Source organism: Eleutherodactylus coqui, chromosome 3 (genome assembly GCF_035609145.1).
Source record: "Eleutherodactylus coqui strain aEleCoq1 chromosome 3, aEleCoq1.hap1, whole genome shotgun sequence".
Classification (NCBI taxonomy): Eukaryota; Metazoa; Chordata; class Amphibia; order Anura; family Eleutherodactylidae; genus Eleutherodactylus; species Eleutherodactylus coqui.
Genome location: NC_089839.1, coordinates 15,465,665 through 15,486,924, shown reverse-complemented (window position 1 = coordinate 15,486,924; position 21,260 = coordinate 15,465,665). Strand labels below are relative to the sequence as shown.

The 21,260-nt window shown below is 46.9% G+C and overlaps 1 protein-coding gene across 3 annotated transcripts in view; it reads right to left on the bottom strand.

Moving 5' to 3' along the window:
* Positions 1-5,040: 5,040 nt before the first annotated feature.
* Positions 5,041-21,260, bottom strand: part of DNAH14 (dynein axonemal heavy chain 14) — a 225,456-nt gene continuing 209,236 nt past the window's right edge. Inside the window, exons 79-87 of one of the 3 annotated variants that reach the window (XM_066595168.1) lie at positions 20,670-20,869; positions 20,357-20,538; positions 15,981-16,177; positions 15,662-15,774; positions 14,362-14,513; positions 13,099-13,244; positions 12,084-12,227; positions 11,537-11,752; positions 5,041-6,395 (exon numbers count right to left, since the gene is read on the bottom strand). In XM_066595168.1, the coding sequence (XP_066451265.1) occupies positions 11,540-11,752; positions 12,084-12,227; positions 13,099-13,244; positions 14,362-14,513; positions 15,662-15,774; positions 15,981-16,177; positions 20,357-20,538; positions 20,670-20,869 (1,347 nt within the window). In that variant the 3' untranslated portion in view covers positions 5,041-6,395; positions 11,537-11,539. The remainder of the gene's footprint in view (positions 6,396-11,536; positions 11,753-12,083; positions 12,228-13,098; positions 13,245-14,361; positions 14,514-15,661; positions 15,775-15,980; positions 16,178-20,356; positions 20,539-20,669; positions 20,870-21,260) is intronic. The other 2 variants (XM_066595169.1, XM_066595170.1) reach the window with 2 other exon arrangements.

Below are 21,260 nucleotides of genomic sequence, written 5' to 3'. Positions count from 1 at the left end.
ATATTTTTTTTATCAGAATTGAATGGTACAATGCTGATTATCAGTGGATACCAAGGAATTGCTATCTCTGAATAAAAGAATGGTGTACAAACTTGTAATATATATATATATGAAGGATGGGGTTCCCCTTCCAGCAGCCATCATAGCCCTGTATGTACTGCTCTCTTCCTCTCCCTCATACCAGATCGACCTCAGTGTACAGACCTCTTTACTTCCCCTAGTAATCACAGGACCATGTGTGCTGTCCTCTCTCCCCCTCATTCCAGATCCTCTGCATGTACTGTCCTCTCTCCCCCTCCATACAGTAAACTCGACCACCTTCTCCACTCTGCAGCCACACTGATCCTTTTTTGTTTTCCTGTGCAGTCCAGTTCTTTAGGTCTATCTGGATGAGCTGGGAGGCCGGCACAGTATTACAAGCCTTCAGGCCTCATGTCCGCGGCACGTGCATATTCCGCATGGGAAATCCCGCACGGAAGATGCCCGTGGTCGTCAACAATGCGTACCTGTCCGTGTTGTCTTTCTTCTGGACTGCGGATGTGCCAGCCGGCGCACATGCCCCGTACAGATCTTCTTTTTTTTATCTCCTGCTCTTCCTGCGTAATCCACGGCCTGTCTTTTTTCCCAGAAGCTGTCTGTGACAGACGCCTGCTCTGAATTCCAAAGTAAATATCTGCCCGTGGACATGAGGCCTTACACTGATTAGTTGCAATTAGGCCATTCAATGTTACATTTGACTTCTACAAGGTTTTCTGTCTCATTGTGTGTGAAATGAGCAATCACATTCACCATGTTAGGCACTCTTGACGATGGTTGTCCTATGTGCAGCATTAAAACAAAACTCTATCCCTAGCTGGCTCCTGCCTTAAATTAACAATTGAGTGTATTCTCTTCTCTCCTGGGGGTCTTGAGACACCGCTAACAGCTGCCGATGCCATCGACAGTGACTTCTGGGTAGACTAGCCACAGTGGTCACATGCTTCTGCTCAGCTCATCAGAGGCCGCAGCGTCACAACCCCAAACTCCTGGCATCATGGCGGCCAAGATGAGGTCGCTGTTGCCAGGAACGCTAATGATGACCCTAAGGCCTCTCATAGGCCACAGTGGTCACATGATTCCAACCAGCCCATCTACTTGGAAGCTGCCACTGATGCCAGCACTGGCTGTCCGCTGCGTCCCGGGGACCCAGGAGAGCAGGGTATACCCTTGTTTGAGGCAGGGCCTTACTGGGGGATGGGGTCTTGTTTGAACTCATTGGAAACCCCTGCTGCAGGTTTCGCAGTACAGTATAATGTATGTGAATGGGGTTTTACAAAATCTTTTTCTCTCGCAGCAAGAAAAATCTGTTTTAATTTAATTTTAGCAGTAAAACTTGTCATAGGTAGTTATTTCTGGATTTGCAATGTGTGAAAAGGGAAATCTGCACCATAGAAAGTAAGGACTGTATATGCACATTAAAGGGGTTGTCTGGTAACCGGATCCCCACTCCCTTTTAATAGGGCTGTGTGGAATAAAAAAGCAATCTGAGCTTATGCTTACAGCTGCCAGGATCCCACGCTGCAGCCCCGCCGTGGTTGTTGTGACCACTGCAGCCAATCGGAGGCTGCAGAATTACGTTCCTGCACACCTGGCATCATGGCAGTCCACATGTGAGCACTGACGCTAGTAAAACAAACTGAGACTCTGCAGCGGTCACATGACTACCTGTGACTGTAGTCATCACAACAAGTGTCTGGATTGCAGCGGTGGGAGAGGTAAGTACCGCTCAGATTATTTTACCACAAGCAGCCCTATTGAAGGGGGTTGTCCAGTATCCAGGCTCGGTTTACACTTACACCTCCAAAAAGTTTTATTTAAAGCCACCACTTTAGAGACCAGGAAGTATTTTCTCCAGTAAGCCACTACTGAAGCCCGTGCTGACCGCGGCAGCGTAAACGGGCGGTACCGGTGCCATGGATTGTCAGCTGTAGTATTTCCTGCGCTGCCTGCCTTGTGGCTCATGTCGGTTCTGTGTGGTTGTCGCGGCCAGCATGGGTCAGCGGCAGCAGCTTCTCTATAGTATAACAAGTCACAGTACTTACAACTATAGGAATCATTGGAGGCGAGCGGATCGGGGGGTTCATAATTTTGCTTTATTCTGTTTGAAAAACATTGCTTAACTGTGTGAAATGCTCTATGCAAATCCTGTGGAATATTCCTTTAATTGAAGTTGACCTGTGAGTCTTGGAGGGTTTTTAGCACCGGCTTATTACATTATTAGTCACATATTGCTCCTTGCCTGCTGTAAACCCAGTCATAGGCACAATGATGGGGCGGGTGCAGAAGTCTGTATTGGTCACGGCTGCAGAGGACGGTTCTGCCGCACCAGTGAAGCGGCGCTCTACTTCCTCTGATGCTCGTGGCTTCTGACTTCAAACTCTCCGGTGTGTTTAGCGCAGCGGCCGCTGATCACACAAGTTATTTGACCCTTTATGAACCTTTAGACATCAGGTTGTGTTTGCTATTTTTATGCCATGTTTTTTTTCTTTTGTAAACTTAGAAGCCATTTTCCAGTAGGAGCGATAGGAATCACATAAAACGAAAGTTAGGAGCAATAGGAATCTCATAAAACAAATGTGATCTTTTATGGAGTGTGGGTTTTTTTCTTCTAGAAGCTGCACAGTTTGCTCAGTTAAAGTTGTTTTCAGGGACTACAAAGCTCATGGCCTTAGATCCCCACCGTTATTGATGGCTTATCCTAACTACCTACACATGGGTGAGTGCGGTATCGGGCTGTGAAACTCTGCCTGATATGGCGTTTGTGAACTAGCGATATACCCGCAGATGTGCGGTGGTTTTAAATGAAAACCACCGCACATCTGTGACATCCCAATTTTCTCGTGAACAAGGATCGAAGTGTTTCTCATTGATCTCATTGCATGCATATTGCACGGCATGCGAGCACCATGCGATGTTTTTAAGGTCTCATTGATGGTACACGCCACATATATATCCGTTCAAAAGAATCTTGCGTGATTTTCTTGCTCCGTGTGAAAGCGGCCTTAAGACCCTCACTGATCAACTGATTGAAGGGGCTGCAACCTGACCTGCTATTACAGCCAGTGCTTGCATTTTCCCATCGATCGCCATGCTGCAACTGTGCTTGCAGGTGCAACCTGGCAATTAACACTGCTGCACGTCATTAACGTCTGCTATCAGCGCTTGTGAAGCAGCACTGTAATAATGCCATGCACAGCTGTGCCTGGTCAAGAATGAATGAGAAGCAGTGCTGGCCCTTTAATCAGCTGATCGATGGGGGTTGCCGAGTGTCAGACCCCACCAATCCGATACTGATTGCCTAAGGCTGCTATTGCACAAGCTCCATTAATGCTCATGTAATAGCGCTATACAACTGCATGTGCAAGTTTAGCCTGCAAATTGCCGAGAAAACGCTAATGTCAGTGGCAGCCCCTAGCGCCCGTAGAGCTGCACACTAAGGCCATCAGTTTTGTGGGATCAGGTGCACTTAGTTCAGCTTTAATAACTTCTATTTCTCAGGTTGTTGCACATTTTGTACGGGGTGTATATCAGGACTGTTCTCAGGGTTTGGTTTGGGTGAGGTTCTTGCTGCGTGGCGAACGCTGCACGCTGATTTACTGAGAACTGCAGTTTAAGGAACCTTGCCTCCAGAACTGCTGCAGTTCACCGTAAGCCGGAATTCTGTTTTGGATATGGGGCAAGAACTTCACCATGTGAGTAGGCCCTAAAGTGAAAACTGGCCCTATTCCCAAAGGAACCAATCAGAGCTCAGCGATTTGCTTTTGAACAGAAGGCTGTTTTTTTTGTTAGTTTTGTAAATAAGCTCTAAAATGTGCAGACAAAAGAAAACTAGTTTCTGCTTGTGTGTTAGCAGACTGCATGGAAGATGTGACGGCGGTGCTCAGAAGTGTATTTCTACCTCTTGTCTATATAATGTCTGACTTGATCAATTCCTGTGTACTTTTACTGTCTTTACATTTTATTACCTGGTTTTGTATATTCCCCGTGCCGATCTGTTCAGCCTGGACACCGCCGGACACACGGTGGGGAAAGATCAACCGCCCAGAAGGAGTTGTCCGGGGAAAACTTGTGCAAACTCGTATGCTGTTGGCGTTCTAAGATTGGGTCAACAAGCGGAAGAAGAGGTCACTACACCCAAGGAGCCCCCGAGAGCCTCTTATAGGCCAAGGGGGGAACCACCTTTAGGGTCTCAGTTGCCAAGATCGTTCATCTAATCACCCCAACTCATTATTTGCATATTTGCTTGAGAAGCAACTGCATGCTGAGTTCTGTAGCAAAACGCCAACTTCTTCTGGGGCCCGATTTTTATTTTTTGACAAGTGTATTCTATCCAGCTCAATGTGTTCATTATAAGGAAATGGAGCCCAAAGTGTAGTGAAAAACACGGTGGGACCATCTGGGGCTTCTATCACAGGTGCCGAACGCAGCATTGTGATGAAACCCCCAAATGGAAATGAGCAGAACTATTCACTGTCATTACGGCAACAGACACTATTTTGGTGTCCATTTCGTGGGGTTTCTGTTCTATTTAGACTAGAATAGCGCAGTTGACAGTCATTGTATATAGTCCAAATATAATTGAAACCTGGTCAAATGGACAAAAAAGTGGTGTCTGGTTCACCAATAGCCGTAAAAAGAGCAGAGCTGTTCCGTTAGGAGTTCTGGCCAAATGCAATTTTCGACTTGTGATGGAACCGCCAGATGGAGTGAAAACCTCTGTAAATGATATCCTGAAATCCCAACCAGCTATAACCTACCGTTCTGCCCGCAGTGTGGCTGGGGGTCCTGAGCTGCAGCTCACTGGTTGTGTACAATATATGTGAACAGTTTACTTTGATTAGGCGTTTTCTGTAAATAATTACATAATGAGAAGTTCTACAACTTTCTAATCGAGCCTCTCACGATTCACACGGCATTCTCTCCTAGGTCCGGCATTTCTTAGGCCGGGCTCAAATGGCTCAAGAAATTGTCCTGCAGCATTTTAGTGTTTTTACATCTGTGGAGCAGAGAAACCGAATTAAAAAATCCATTTAACTCAATTTATTAACTTGGGGTTTTCAAAATTGGAAAGCAGATGGAACGCTTTGTTTGGCCCGATTCTGTTATGGTTTAAAAGCAACAAATGGCGCCGTCTGCAGAACTATTTAGTTTAAAAAAAATATGGAAACCTACTAGAACAGAAGCAACCGGAAAAGCTTATTTTTGAAAACCCATTGAAATCAATAAGTGTTAAAAACAGATCACTTTAATTTCTTTTCAATGCCACGTCTCTGCTCCAAAATCAGAACTGAGACACTGAAAGCCAAAACGGAGATTAAATGCTTGTGCATCCACCCTCAGGGAATTGTGCAGACGGGATAGGACAAGCCTTGAGCTGTAAGAAGTGTTGGGCCTGTGCAGGTTTTTCAGCCTTTTGGATGTAAAGAAGGTTTCACTGACAGCAAGGCAAGATCCTGGGAATGGTGAGGAAGCCAAGTAAATGAGAAAGTTACAGAATTTTCCGTTATATAGTGATTAATAGGTTGTTCTCTGCACTTATGGTGGATCAATACTCTGTAACACCCCATCGTCACTAAATCTAAGGGCTCCGTTATTGTAGCTTGTGTGTCTTCTCTGAAAATGTTAATAAAAAGCATTTCAATCCAAATCGAAGGGCTGCGGCACCTTCAGGGTGACCACTATAATTCATGGACTGATCTGGTGTCTGGCAAAGCCAACTGAATTTGGAGAGGCAACACTTGGAAGAATAGAGCATCCCCCTTAGTTTTAGCACCTAGTGGGGTCTCCGGACCCCCACTAATCGTGTCCTATAAGTGTGGGTAGGAGACCTCAAAATGTGTTTAGCCAAAACTGCAAATCTGTTTAATATTGAAAAGATATTTTTTTACATTTTCTTTCGTTAATGTTTTTGTTTTTTATACGAACTGTTTATAATTATATTTGCTAAGTATTAAAGTTTTAACAAATGTTCTTAATAAAATGCTTGGAAGCCGCGCCGAGCCTTCTGTCCGTGATTACGTCTCCTTCCCGAGAGTCTTGGCATTTTCTCCAGCGAACAGCTGTGACTGTAAGTAATTATACACCTCTGTATACTACATGTGAGGCAGAAGGCCAACGACACGGGCATACCTGGGCGTATAATGTAGTCGCGGAGTTCGGACATTCACTTGTAAAGCCAAACCAACAACCGAGTCCTGATTGTTGGTTGATTTTGTTTTGCTCTAGAAAACCTAAATCCATGTAGCCTATTGTAGAGAGCGTTATAAACATGTGCTTTATTTATCCTCATCGATGGGGGAGACTCCTCAGAACCAGTGCCAGAGAGGAGTGGCGCAGCCGCCTACGGAAAGATCCCCCTGAAAGATGGAATACAATTTGTTGCCAATGCAAGCAAAAACCTACTTAACTGCCAAAGTGAATTACAAGAATATATATATATATACACACTAAGGGTCCATTTACACAGGATGACGACGAGTGTTGGGCACAGTTTGCCAGACAGTATGTATCTTCGCTCCTGTGCTGTTGCAGGGGAGCTAGTATCGCTCGCTCGTTCACAAAGCGGCCAGCAGGGGGCTGGGGAGGCTGCAGTAGATTTCTCGCCTCCCTCTCCATTGACTTAACATAGCAGCGGTTCCGGACTGAACGACCAGCGTTCATGTCATCGGCCATCGTTTATGCTGCATGCCCCCTCCCTGCTGTGAGCCAGTGATACTCCTGTGCTGCAGCACAGGACCTAGTATGTGTGGTAACAAGTATCTGGCATCGTGTGCCCGACTTTCGTCCTGTCTAAATGGGGCTTTACACGAGGCAGTGCGGTTTTTGTGACTAAGAAAAGTTTGTTCCTGTTAGTTATTTTCCATTATATTTTTACAATAAGCATTCATTTCAAAAGTTGGCTTCTGTGGTCAGGCCATCGATAAAAATATGATTTTGGAGTCATTCCTCCCCATGTGATAAATCTCATTAATAGATTTGGTGATTTTTCAGGCCTTCAAATCAACTGGACTAAATCCCCCTGATGCCTGTTTCTGGGGGAAGCCGTACGGCAGATATTGACTCGCTCTGCGGCCTCCAATCAGTTTAAATACCTGGGGTTACAGATAACCAATGATGGGGGAAGATCTCTAGAGCTAAATGTATACCCCTTTATAGATCTATTCAGGTCCAAGTTTAAAATATGGGGCTCCTTGCCGCTTTCAGTGGTGGGGCGCATTAACCTTATCAAACTGATAGTACCACCAAAGTGCCTATATATAATGCAGCATGTGTCGGTACATATCCCGACCCGCTTCTTTAAATCCATGCCGTCCCTGATGTCTTCCTTTTATATGGGAAAACTCCCGTTCCAAAATACAAATCTCAACGCTTCAAAGGCCAAAGCAAGATGCGGGTGCTGCCCTGCCAGATCTGTTCCTCTACTATGGGGCCAGTCAGCTAATTCACTTGAGAAGCTGGCTGAGTGATGACCCTCTCCCCAACTCTGAGGCGCATCTAGCACATTACCTAAAAATCCCTACATTGTGGCCCTTGCTGGAATCTCCTTCTATTCTAACAGGCAAAATGTTACCAATTCATAGGTTGGCCTCTCGGGTCTGGCGGCAGGCCAAGTCAATTAGCCCATTCATGGACATAATAGCTGACACTCCCCTTTGGCGTAATCCTGGGCTCCCGGAAGTGCTCCGATTGGAAGACGCCCAAGTTTGGGAACAATATGGCATCCGGACCCTGGCAGACCTCTATACACAGAATACCCTGTCTTCATTTGAGCAATTACAGAACAAATACGAGCTACCCCACTCCCATTTCTATAGATTTCTCCAGATCAGACATGCTTTGCAGGCGCAGTCCCCACCGCCCAGACCTGCTATTTCCCATTACCCCTTAATAGGCATCCTTTGCTCCCAGGGTCTGTACTGGCGCTGTACTCCCACCTTATCTCAATACCAGCCTCCCAAGATATACCCTCTGCCCTAGTAAAAGGGAAGACACTGTTATCGATTCTAACAGACGATACGTTCCAAGAGCTCTTGGAATCTCCTCTGTATGTATCCCCAGCAGCCAATAACAAATGATCCAGCTGTATATAGTGTATCAGCGCTATCGCACTCCAGCGAGATTGTACAAAATGGGCAGAGTACAGTCTACAAACTGCATTAGGTGCTCTTGTGACTATTCCGATTTTTGGCATATGATGTGGGACTGTCCTGTTATTGAAAGTTTCTGGGGGGAGGTCACAGGTTTCCTCTCTGAACTTGTGGGAGTTCCTGTTCCACCGAGCCCAGAGATTTGTCTATTTGGAATATTAGATGAAGAAAGCTGGCAACACCATAAAAAGATTTTTCTGCGGGAATCTTTGTTCCTTCCTAGAAAAACGATTGCACTGCGGTGGATGGATCGTAAGAACCCCTCACTCTCAATGTGGAGGAAGCTGGTCAATTTGGTGGTGCCATACAATTATATAGTCTACAAGGGACGTAAGTGTCCTGGGAAATTTGATAAAGTGTGGGGTCTGTGGTGCGACTCCCCCCATACGTTATATTCACCACAATTAATGACTTCATCTATTCTGGAGCTCATACGTGCCCCCTAGTGGATACATGTCCTGGAGCGGGACCTGTGACCTCTGGGATTTGGTCTGCTTATGTGATCTGACTTGAAAGCATTAAATCGTTACTTTTGATGTATCGGGGTGACTGAACCCCCCTACCAATCTAACTATACAAGGTTATGTATTCTTTATGTGCTGCACCTGTCTGACTGTATGCTCCTTATGCTACTTAATTTTCAATAAAACTAGTTTTTAAAAAAATATATATGATTTTGAATGTTTCAAGGACATACACGGTGAGAAAATACATTTCTTATGCATTGTTTAATGACTTTGGCTTGTTATGATTGTTTGTCCATATAGTTCAAAATGAATGAAAACGTCTGGTTCTTTTGGATTGACGATTGTGTACTTGGTCACTCTTACGTTCCGGCCCCCAGATGTAGTCGCCCATCATATTCTGGTTGTATTGTCCTTGATGTGACACTCAAACTGCCGCGCATCGTGGTGGAACCTTTCTGCTTGCTCCTCGGAGTATGCTGCCATGCTCTGCTTAAATTTATGTAGATAAGAATCTAGGATATAAATAGAGATGAGCGAATATACTCGTTTTGAGTAATTACTCAATCGAGCGCCGCGATTTTCGAGTACTTCCGTACTCGGGTGAAAAGATTTGGGGGGTGCTGGGGGGAGGTGTGGCGGAGCGGGGGGTAGCAGCGGGGAACAGGGGGGAGTCCCCACTCCCCGCTGCAACCCCCCACTCACGGAGCCCCCTGAATCTTTTCACCCGAGTACGGAAGTACTTGAAAATCGCGGCGCTCGGGCGAAAAAGGGGCGTTGCCGAGTAGGTTCGCTCATCTCTAGATATAAACCTTGAGCGACATCCTGCAGCCCATAGAGCGATATTACTTCACCATCGTTTCCACCAACTGCACAGAGTTGTTCGCTTTGTGATTTCCTAAGAACCTGTTCCAAGCTCCTTCCTGCACTGTATGTATGATCTCAGGCAGCCATGTGACGGTAGTTTTGGCTCAGTAGCTGTTAATAACCATTTGTTTGTTATCTACATAATGTGAAAATACCACTGATCACCGGACACTGATCCTTTCCATGCCGGTGAAGATGACAGAAGGCCGCACTATCCTAACCAGGAGGAGGTTAATGATTTGGGAAGAGATCTTAGTCTTACAAAAGCTAAAGAAGAAATTCTGACATCCAGGCTGAAAAAGTGGAACTTGCTGGATGATAGCGTTCAAGTTACAAGTCAAAGAAAACATCCGCAAATGTATTCTACCTCCTTCACGATGGCCTCTGTTACTGCCATGCCAGGTCTATGCAGGGAAATTGGGATACCTTGTAACACACAGGATTGGCGCCTTTTCATTTTCCGTTCTTTCAAGAGTCCGAAAGCCGTTCTGCTCCACGATGGAAATCAATCCTTCCCTTCCAGTGGCCCACGCTGCGCATCTCAAGGACTACAGTAGTGTCACATTCCTGCTGCAAGTTCTGATGGATGATCAGTATGGTTGGGAGTAATTGGAGACTTCAAGATGGTTAACGGTTCCACCAAGATATGCAGCAGTTTGAGCGTTGCGATCAAGGACAATACAACCAGAATATGATGGCCGACTACATCTGGGGGCCGGAACGTAAGAGTGACCAAGTCCACAATCGTCAATCGAAAAGAACCAGACATTTTCAGTTTGAACTGCATGGACATGCTCTGCATCGTATGATGACTTTGGCTCATGAGGGTAAGGAATTTTTTTTCTCACTGTAAGTCCTTGAAACATTTGAAATTCAAAATCCTATATCTTTAATTAGCGATGTCCCGACCACAAACGCAAACGGTTTTCAAAATGAAAGTTATTTTCATTATGTTTTTACAATAAGTATTTGTTCCTGTTAAAACTTCTTTGGGAAGCCTCACTCGGTCCCATAACAGGATGGGGTCACTATTAGGGGTTCGCTCAGCTTCTGTTATGCTGTCTGGTGTTTCCTGGATGAAATGGCACTGCATCCTGTGCTACTAATAGAAGCTGTGCCTGAGGGTCTGACAGGAGCTTAAATGCCAATGTAAGCAGACCCTCACATTGTGTTATACCCAGTGCAGGGGCTGAGAGAGGAGTAAGGCCTCTATCACATGTGTGACCGCGATATTGCCGTGGGAAAATTGAAATTATAAGCCCTACCCCATCTGCGTTTAGAATATAAACAATACATCACCTGACAGGCGCTGCCCACTCTGGCACTTGTTTGTAGTCTTCAGCCAGCATTTCCTAGTCGGGGGTTTCAAGAACCCCGCCTCCAGGAAGCGCTGGCTCTGATTGGTTCTGGAGTAGCATGGCTCAGCCAATCACTGCAGTGCTTGAACAAATCACAGCCATTCAATACTGTGATTGGCTGAGCCGCGTCACACAAGAACCAATCACTGCAGCGCTCGATAAGCAAATCAGAGCCAGGGCTTCCTGGAGGCGGGGATCTTGAAACCCCTGACTAGGAAACGCTTGCTGAAGACTATAGAGAAGTGCGGTGGAGCGGACAGCGTTTGTTAAGTGATGTATTGTTTTTTGTTTTCTTTTAATGCAGATGGGGCTTATTTTAATAGGACTTCCTACTGTAAAAGTTGCATCACACCACATAAAAACCGCGTGTGCCAAAGGAAGGCTCCATAGAGACACGTGGGCTACAAAACATTGCAAATTGCGTCTGTAAAGAGCGTGCCATGATTTTTATTTCTAGCAATGTCTCACCTACAAAACATCACTTGTGTAAAGGAACCCACCGGAAAGCAGGGGCGGCACATGTGTGATTTGCAGTGCTGTGACATTGCGAGAAAATCCCGTGATTTTGTCGCCTGTGTGAAAGCGGCCTAAAGCCTTCAGGCCCTGCAATGGGCATATACAATATATACATTTGGGCCAACGTCCCCCCTGTAATACCCACGTGTTAATCTGGTATCTGGCAGAGCAGGGCCGCCCCTCTTCGGATCCAGTGCTTGGGTTGGCATAGACTTGGCAAAGTCACGGCTGTTATGAAGTTAGTAGAGTGCCCGCTGGAGGTCAGTGTTCCAGCACGTTGTGGAGTCCGGTACAGCGGGCATTCATACGTGTAGAATGGATTATGTTCTCCCGCTGTGTTTACAGAGCCGGCATCCACCTGCTGAGGGAAACAATAGTCCTGTTACACCACCAGCATCTGCGGATGTCATCTCTGAGGTGTTGTGTCCGCCTTAAAATAAAAAAAAGCATTTATGTTGCAAATTATGTTTTTTTTTCCAGCCAAACAGAAGTTCATCCGAAGGAAGTATTATATACTATAATGGACCGGGCCGCTTTTATTATGGTCCTGATAATTTGTGGAAGTGGCACAGTGCATTTAGTGCTGGCTGGTAGAGCGAGCTGAGCTGCGGCTCCTGTGTGAAACCATCCGATTCTCATCTTTTCACTTCCAATTAACCATTGTGTGTGTTTAATCCAGTAATGGCACCTACCGTGTGAGGAATGAAGAGGATCTGAGGCAGCTGGTAAAATCTATCCTGTTCACATTCCTCCAGGACCTGTAGATGGGGGTTCCACTGGACACTGTCCAGGAATAGGCCAAAAACCAGAATCCCTTCTTGAGGCTGAGAAACTTCCTAGTAGGAGTTTATAAACATATTGAGTTGTGTTAGATGGATCCTTCATAAATCACAGGGTTTGTCATTAAAGCGACCCTCCGGACCGGGGGCAACAACGATGGCTGAAGCACCTTTGCCTACCTGATGCGCGCTGTGCTGGTCTGACTGCTCAGTGATGCCCATGTGGCACTCGCTAATCAAAGCGGATGTAGTGGCTCTCACTAATGATGCATGCAGTGTGTCAGAGAAGCTGGTGTGGCCATCTTTATTTCTTCAGGCCTGGCGGGCTGCTTTCGGGACATTTCTAGAGGATAAATGTCTGATAGCGGGGGTGGTGGTCTGCTTAGATTCGTAGGGATCCAGAGACTGGTGCACTCACGTTCCTATGTGAATGGAGTGGTGGTGCGTACGCTTGATCACTGCTGTAGTCACTTCTATGGGACAGAGGGACATAGCCAAGTCATTGAACTCCCTCCGTCCCACAGAAGGGAATGGAGTGGCAGCTGAGTATGTAGGCCACCGCGCTATGTGCATTGGGCACGCAAGGATCGCTCAGGATCGTTATGGGTTGCCGTGCTCTGACCCCCCACAATCGGACACTTATTGCCTGACTTGTAGAGAGACTATAAATATCTTTGGTCGGGAAATGCCTTTAACTCTCTTTACAATGCCCTAACATGGTGGGTACAGAAAAACCCCTAACCCCCTCTCTTATCTTACCCCAGCCCCCTGGTTCAAGACCCTCTACTGCCTATCCAGAATTCCGTGTGGACGATGGCAGTCATAGTTTACCCACATGCCTGCTAGCTCAGATATCTTCTGTTCTGGCCTAGATTCAGATCTAGGGGAGCAGCCAACCCCTCGGCGGAGGATAAACCAACGTACTTACATTAAAAGCCACGTCACCGACTCTGAGGCTTCTGTTTGGGCCCCACAGGTTTCCTGCTATAGGCAGTACTTGGTGTTTGAAGGTGAGGGAGTCCACAGATACGCCTGTCCTTCGTGCGTAGTTCTGTAAGACCGCTGTCAGGAAGCCTGCGAGTATAGAGATACATATATTTATATTAGTGAGGAAGAGATCGATCTGCAGGAGGCAAGAGGGGAAGTTTTTGTGTCTCCATTTTTTGCTTTTCAAGAGGAACCTCCAGTTCCTTCTGCCGCCAGAATGTGCAACACAGTAGCATTAACACGTTGGTCACTTATATCTATCCGTTTAGTGGTTTTGGACATCTGACTGTTGAACCTTGGCAGCACCAGCCTGGAGGCGAGTCCAATGCCGCTCATATATGCTCACTCACCTGCCCTCCACATCCTGATTACCAGGTCCCTCTACGTGCACCATAATGAGGAGGGGTGTGCATGAATATGTAGGAACGTTGCTGGACTCTTCTGCTCCGGGGGTGCAAAGTTTCAACAGGAAGATTTACAAAACTAAACTATAAGTGACAGACTGCCGAAATCGGTGTCTGTTACTATACTAATAGCTAAAGGTATAACAAGCAGAAAGAGGGAGATTGTGATCCTCCTGTATAGAGCTCTGGTGAGACCACATCTGGAACACTGCGGTCATTGCTGGAGGCCTCATCTACAGACACACATCAAATAGAACAAGTGCAAAGACGTCTCCAAAAACTGATCAGGTAAGATGTAACTTGTACAGCCCGGAGGAAAGAAGGGAGAGGAGAGACATGCTGGAAACCTGTTCACATATGTCTGCCATGATATCCTGCTGCCCGCAGTTTAGGGAACTGACATCCCTTTTAAGTCCAAAATTCTGTGATAACATCATTATATATTTATATAGGGGTCAGAGCCCCATTTTTTTGTCATACTGCTGTCCATAGGCAGCCACCACGACTGAGAGCTCATTACATACAGCTTCATATAGCTCTCAGAGCTAATAAGTAATCGGTATACAGTGAACTCCCCCTAGTGGTGGCAATGGGAAGACAATTCCATCCTGGTCAATGGAAGCAGCACCAAAAAAATGGAGTTCTGTCAAGATATGAAAGTGGCACAAAAAAGTTTGACAGTGGAGCATATAGAGGACATCCTGTCCCAGTAACTCATAGGAAGGCGCTTTCCTTCATGTGTTTTGATAAGCCCAGATTAATTATGAGAAGTGTTAGGGTGGCGTCTGCCATGTTCCCACCTTGTGGAAAGAAGAATGCTGGGAGCCAGAAGCTGTCAGGTTCTTCTCGGAGAGGTGTTGTTGCAGTCACCTCAAGGGTATCAGATGTTTGGGAAGTGTTGGGTCTGGGATAGCAGAGGGTCGTTTTCTGGAGGCCCAGCTGGTCACCAAACCTGAGTAAAGACTGTTACTGGGGGTTCCAAAACCAAAGCATAAGACACTTCACATTATGTATCGATGCCACACTATAACTGGCACAACCACCAGGGAGCGGGATGAAGGGGTTGACATGGCTATCTCAACCCTCTGGAGAAGACTCGGGGTTGTCTTCTATTTCCAGTCATGTTTCGAGACCTGTTCAATGATGGCACATTACAGTGAAGCAACTTACTAATAGATGGTGCTGCCAAGACTTTGTAACATCGCCCATTTGCATTTCAAATTTCCCAGAGGTACATTGCATGACATTTTGTTTCCTCACACCTAATCGGCTCTCCACAAGGAGAAACTATACCCCTCCTGACACATCATAGGCTTCTCACCTACCCGACTGAACAGTGAAACCACCTGTACAGGGTTATCCTTTCCATCCACAGTCTGTTCAAGGGCTGGATATTGGCTTGTATGATAGCTGCCTTCTACTAGGTGACACTAAAGGCATTGTACCATCTTCTATGAACTCCACAGATCCCATTAGTCGGGGATCTGACCAATCATACACTCAGCTGTCAGACTTTTAAATCTATGGACGCCTTCACACCTTTTTGTATTGTTTGCTTCATCAATGCAAAATTTGGCAACTTTCTAAATCGTCTTTACTAAAGATGTCCAACTATTTTGCTGCTGTGGAGTTTTGTAATTCTTCACCTTGCGAGTTGCTGAATGACACTGATCTAACAGCGCGCTGCTCCTGGCTGTCCCCCATACACATTGGAGAATGGTCCCCCTATTGTTGGGATTGGAGGAGGTTTAGGCCTCATTCACACTGGCGACAAAGTCGCACTATTTTGCCGCGTTGTGACAATGCTACAAATCACATGTATATGAAGCCCCTGCTTTCCTATAGGTTCCAATGCTTTGTAGCATAGCTAAGTGTCAGCCAATCCCAGCCACCGCTTCCAGGAGGTGGGAATTTTTCAATTCCTGGCCAGAAGAGATGAAGAAGAAGACTGCCAGGGACCGAGAAGAAGTAGCGGCGGAACCCAGGAGAGCGCTTCTAGGTGATGTATACTTTTTTTCCCCCCTGCAGCTACAGCATATTTCAGGTTAAAATCTTCGCATGTGGTGCTACAAAGCTGCCATAGAATACTCATCCGCTCACCTGTCCTGCGCACACACCATGACTCTCCTGGACCACAATGCAAAAAACTCCAGCCGTACAGCAAGGTCCTCGACCCACGAACCCAGCAGCTTACAGGACTCATAGGAGCATTCCTGAAACATGCAAAATGTAACGTAACCGTAGAGCAGAATGGATGGATGCAGCTGATGGCATCACATGTCTAACAGCAGCAAAACAAGAGGGGAGATGTGATGGCTGCCCAACACATTGGCATCAGCTCAGCATTATAGGAGCTGCATGCAAAATCTGGGCAATACCTTTAAATAACAATGTCTTAGACTGCAGATCAGCCACTCACCTGCCATAGTGCGGGCACCTTCAGGCTGGCCAGGGACTTGTATACATCCTCTAACCCTTTATTTAGGAGAACCTCTCCCCTGATGGCCTGCTGCAGAGCGCGGAGGGAGCTGTGGAGGACGCTCAGCAGGTGATTGAACCGGTTTATCTCCTGGTGCAGAACTGTCAGCAGTGCAGAATTAATCAGGGAGTCATAACCTGCAAATAGGAAGCGACTGTGTTAGACGGTACTGTGCCAACAGACCCCATTATAGGTGGTCTCACCAAGAGTTATTATGCAGGCCGCTATGTTGTGCATCGTGGCCTGTATGTAGCCTTGCAGTTTGCTGGGTACCTGTAAGCCTAACATTCATGAAGCCTGAGTGGGTGATATCGCAGAGACTCGGGGGTGATTTATTATTTTTGGGATAAAAAGATGCAAAATTTTGAACAAACCCCACTTGCAACTTTTTGAGAAGTATGCCACTCTGCACCACTTTCCTGAAACAGGGTGTGGCTTGTTGGGAGGGGGGTGTGTACGCCCCAGTCCAAAACATGTATATATAATTTATGGCAGAAACTGACTAGCTTGCGTAAATATCTGCGGGCACAGAGAAGCCAACGTGCCTGATATATGAAGAGGAAAGCGCCTGTAAGGATAATACACTCATTGTAAAAAAATAACTCCCTCCCCTAGAAGGAATATACATATATACACACTCATTGTCAGTGACTTCCCTCCCCTAGAAGTTGCCGGATGGATGAAACTTTATGTGTGATTGTAACATTGATATAAGTAAGTGATTACAATATCAGAGCAAAAGGAGCATTTATTGTGGAGAACCGACCCCTTGTAGGGAGGCGCTAGTACCCTGTTGTACCGCCTCTAGCTTGGATACAAGATGAGATACAGGGGAGGTACCAACTCTAGCTTGGATGCAAGATGTGATACAGGCAGGCATGGAGGCTGTAGTACCCTGTTGTACCACCTCTAGCTTAGATAGTAAATGTGATATGGGCGGACATGGAGGCGCTAGTACCCTGTTGTACCACCTCTAGCTTGGATACAAGTTGTGATACGGGCAGGCATGGAGGCGCTAGTACCCTGTTGTACCGCCTCTAGCTTGGATACAAGATGTGATACGGGCGGGCATAGAGGCTTTAGTATCCTGTTAGGCCACCTCTAGCTTAGATAGTAGATGTGATATGGGCGGACATGGAGGCGCTAGTACCCTGTTGTACCACCTCTAGCTTGGATACAAGTTGTGATACGGGCAGGCATGGAGGCTCTAGTACCCTGTTGTACTGCCTCTAGCTTGGATACAAGATGTGATAGTGACAGACATGGAGGCTCTAATATCCTCTTGTACCGCCTCTAGCTTGGATACAATATGTGATATAGGTGGTATGGAGGCTCCTGTACCCTGTTGTACTGCCTCTAGCTTGGATACAAGATTTGATATGGATGGGCATGGAGGCTCTAGTACCCTGTTGCCTGACCCTTGTGCCACTACTAGAGGTGACTGACTGTCATATGCGATGGCCCCCCAGACCATCACACCAGCAGGGGGCAGTGTGCTGCTCCACAGCAAAGGCAGGATTGATGTGCTCACCCCGAAGTCTCCAGACAAGAACACGGCGGTCATCAACGCCCAAGCCAAACCTGGATTTGTCGCTGACGACAACCTGGTCCCCTCCGTAGCACCCAGCTTCGTTGTTCACGAGTCACGACATCAATGCAAATGGAAGTGACGGTGGGGGTCAGAGGCCGTACATGTAATGGGCGTTATGAAACCAAATGTGCTGCAGCCAAGCACCGGGAAATGGTTCCGACAGACAGAGGAGTGTAACGATGGCGCCCCCTGTCCCTGGATGGTGGACAACGAAAGAGTTGGAGCTGCTCGTGCTCGTCGGACGATCAGACACTCCTCTCTACTGGTGGTCTGTAGGGGGCGTCCTGAGCCCGGTCACTTTGTGTGCCCCCATCCACTGGTCCACCTCCTAACAGTCTGGTCAGATGATCCTCTCTACTGGTGGTCTGTAGGGGGTGTCCTGAGCCCGGTCACCTTGTGTGCCCCCATCCACTAGTCCACCTCCTAACAGTCTGTTCAGATGATCCTCTCTACTGGTGGTCTGTAGGGGGCGCTCTGAGCCCGGTTACATTGTGAGTCCCCATCCACTTGTCCCAACACCTCCTAACAGTCTTGCCAGACGCTCCCCTCTACTGGTGGTCCATAGGGGATGCCCTGAGCCCGGTCGCCTTGTGTGCCCCCCACCTTTCCCCCATCCACTGGTCCCAACACCTCCTAACAGTCTGGTCAGAATGGCCGGTGGGGGACAATTCATGGATACGACCATCCAGCTTCTCACATCCCAATAATGCGCCCCTCTCAGACTCTGGTAACGGGGTGACATCTCTTCTCTGCGTCGTAGAGGCGTCTAGTGGTCAACAACCTCTACAAGCGGAAAGGAGGTCACTGCACACAAGGAGCCTCCGAGAGCCTCTTATAGGCCAAGGGAGGAACCACTTTTAGGGCCTCCAGTGACAAGACCGTTCATCTAATCACCACAACTCTCAGCATTTACAGATCTGCCTGAGATGGAACTGCAGGACGGGTTTTGACGCAAAATGACAACTTCTTCTGGGGGCGGAGTGTATTAAGACTGATGTACAAAACGCTGGTCATAATAAAATTTTGAACTGAGAACTTAGAGAAGTTTACATTCCGTGACTTTCCACTAGGTGTCAGTATTGCTACATGACATAAAAATGTAAGCTTATAAAAGTTCAGCACTTTTCTGTTCAGTTTTAAATCCATTTTGTTGTTTTTTTTCAAATAAAGAAAAAAGGATCCATTAAAAACGGAAAGTAAAGCGCTGATATTTACACAAATAGTCATTAAACTGGATGCCAAGCTTAATCAAACGGAGGCGAATGTTTATGCTTTTGGATGGATCCGTAGAATGTCTTCACACGGTAGTTACCCCGCGTTGCGCACTACAACACGCAGTAATTCTGCACCACGAGCCTCGCGGCCTCCGGAGGGTTTTTATGTAGAATTAAAAATGCCTTAAATCTCTCAGCAATTCCGCATCATAATCAGCAGGTAGATCGGGGATTTTGGCGCGCTTAAGCTACGTCTTGGCAGAATAATCCCACACTTGTAGAAGCACCTTCAGCTTGTTTCTTCCAGTTTGGTGTCCGTTTTTGAATTCGTTTATAGGATTATTGATGCATCTGTTAAAAACGAGAACTTAAACAGAGCCGAACCCATCCTGAAGTGTAAGACGATGGACGGTTCAAGACCCCTCAGGTTTATTGGAGATGCTGCTAAGGGCGTACATATCATAGAGGGGGCTCCTTAGTAAGGAAGGCGGAGAGGCAGCTAAGAATGGTCATCACGTGGGAACCTATGCGACGCACACTCTCTTCATGGAGTCTGGGGGAAGAACACACTACTCCCAGGGTGGGATAGGGTTGGGCAACACTATGCAAACTTGGGCATATGCCGGGGCCCACTGAGCCCAGGGGAACCCACTCCGGTGGGATCAATACAGTCCTCGTTCTTGGAAATTCATTGTATTCACTTCTTAAAGACACTCATATAATTGGCTATGACCACAACACTGCAGGAATGCAGGAAGCCGAGCACTTGCAGCTTCACCATTCAGCGCCTTCTCTGCCACGCAAGAGGCACAATGATGTCATTGCGTCACTTGTCAAAGCAGAGGATGGAGAATACTGTGGGAGCGTTAGAGGCAAGTCAGCTTATTATTTTATTGCTGGGGCACAGTAGGACCTATAAATGACTCGGAGCACAGTGGGGCCTATAAATGACTCAAAGCACAGTGGGGCCTATAAATGACTCAGAGCACAGTGGGGCCTATAAATGACTCAGAGCGCAGTGGGGCCTATAAATGACTCAGAGCACAGGGGGGCCTATAAATGACTCAGAGCACAGGGGGGCCTATAAATGACTCAGAGCACAGGGGGGCCTATAAATGACTCAGAGCACAGGGGGGCCTATAAATGACTCAGAGCACAGGGGGGCCTATAAATGACTCAGAGCACAGGGGGGCCTAAAAATGACTCAGAGCACAGTGGGGCCTATAAATGACTCAGAGCACAGTTGGGCCTATAAATGACTTAAGGGGCACAACAGGGTATATAAAAACACGAAGGGGGGGGCACAGGGAAGTCGTAATAATTGTTCAAGGGCACAGTGGGGGCTTATTAATAACTCCAGGGGCACAGCAGGACCTATAAATTGCTAAGGGGGGCCACAGAAATTTAGAGCCAGCCCTGGTGGTTGGGGATGAAAGAGTACTTGGGCTGCTTTATCTCCTCAGAATGGTATTATATAAGATATTACTACATGTTTAGCACGAACTACATACCTTTCGTTTTTTTCACAAGCGTTTCCCACGCCGGTTCAGCAAGCAGATTAGCGAGTGTACACTGGTCATGTGATTCCTCAGCTGAGCGCTCCTGAGACGTTCTCCCTTCCACAGTCACTGGCAGCTTGGTAAGGATGTTGGTGATGACATCCTGGACCATCTGATCCTGACTATAGTCACCTCTGCAGAACATCACACATCGTTAGCGCCAATTATATTCCGCCATGTTCAACATTTATCTGGATTGCGTTTTTTATTTCGCAGGATAGGTTGGTCGTTGTGCAACAGCCGCGCGTCCGCTGTGACTACCAACCTGTGCGTGGGGTGATCTGCGCTTAGTCTGGTCTGCGTGCGAACTATGGTGTCCAGGAAGGCATTCGCCTGGGATACGAGGTACGCTCTCTCAGCATTGGGGGACATGCCGAAGATCTCAGGGTTGTCCGTGTCAGGGAGGGAATTCACGTAATCCCTGCAGTCCTGTAGTCTGGCATCGGCTGGCAGTGGATGATAAATCTGCATACAAACACAAGTCCTATAATCCAGCATCTAGCTCCAGTACAGATTTAAGGTGGAGTTTCACAAGTGCCAAAGACCGAGCAGGAAGCATCTCTGATTAAAAGCATCTGATTATCCAGAATACCTGATAATTCAGCATCCGGTCTCGTTTGTTCTGGACTAAAAGGACTTTTCTGGATATATTCATATTTGTGTAGAATTAAAGGGAATTTACGGATTGTCGAATTATTCTATTCCCTGTACTTGTATATGGGGGCGGCCATTTTAACAGCATTCAGAGATATACTTTAAAGCAGCCTCATAGGCCATTCATACGATGGGCAGGCGGGGACTCCTCAACTTCTATGGGAGATTTCTGTGGACATAATCTGTAATATGTGCAGGGAGG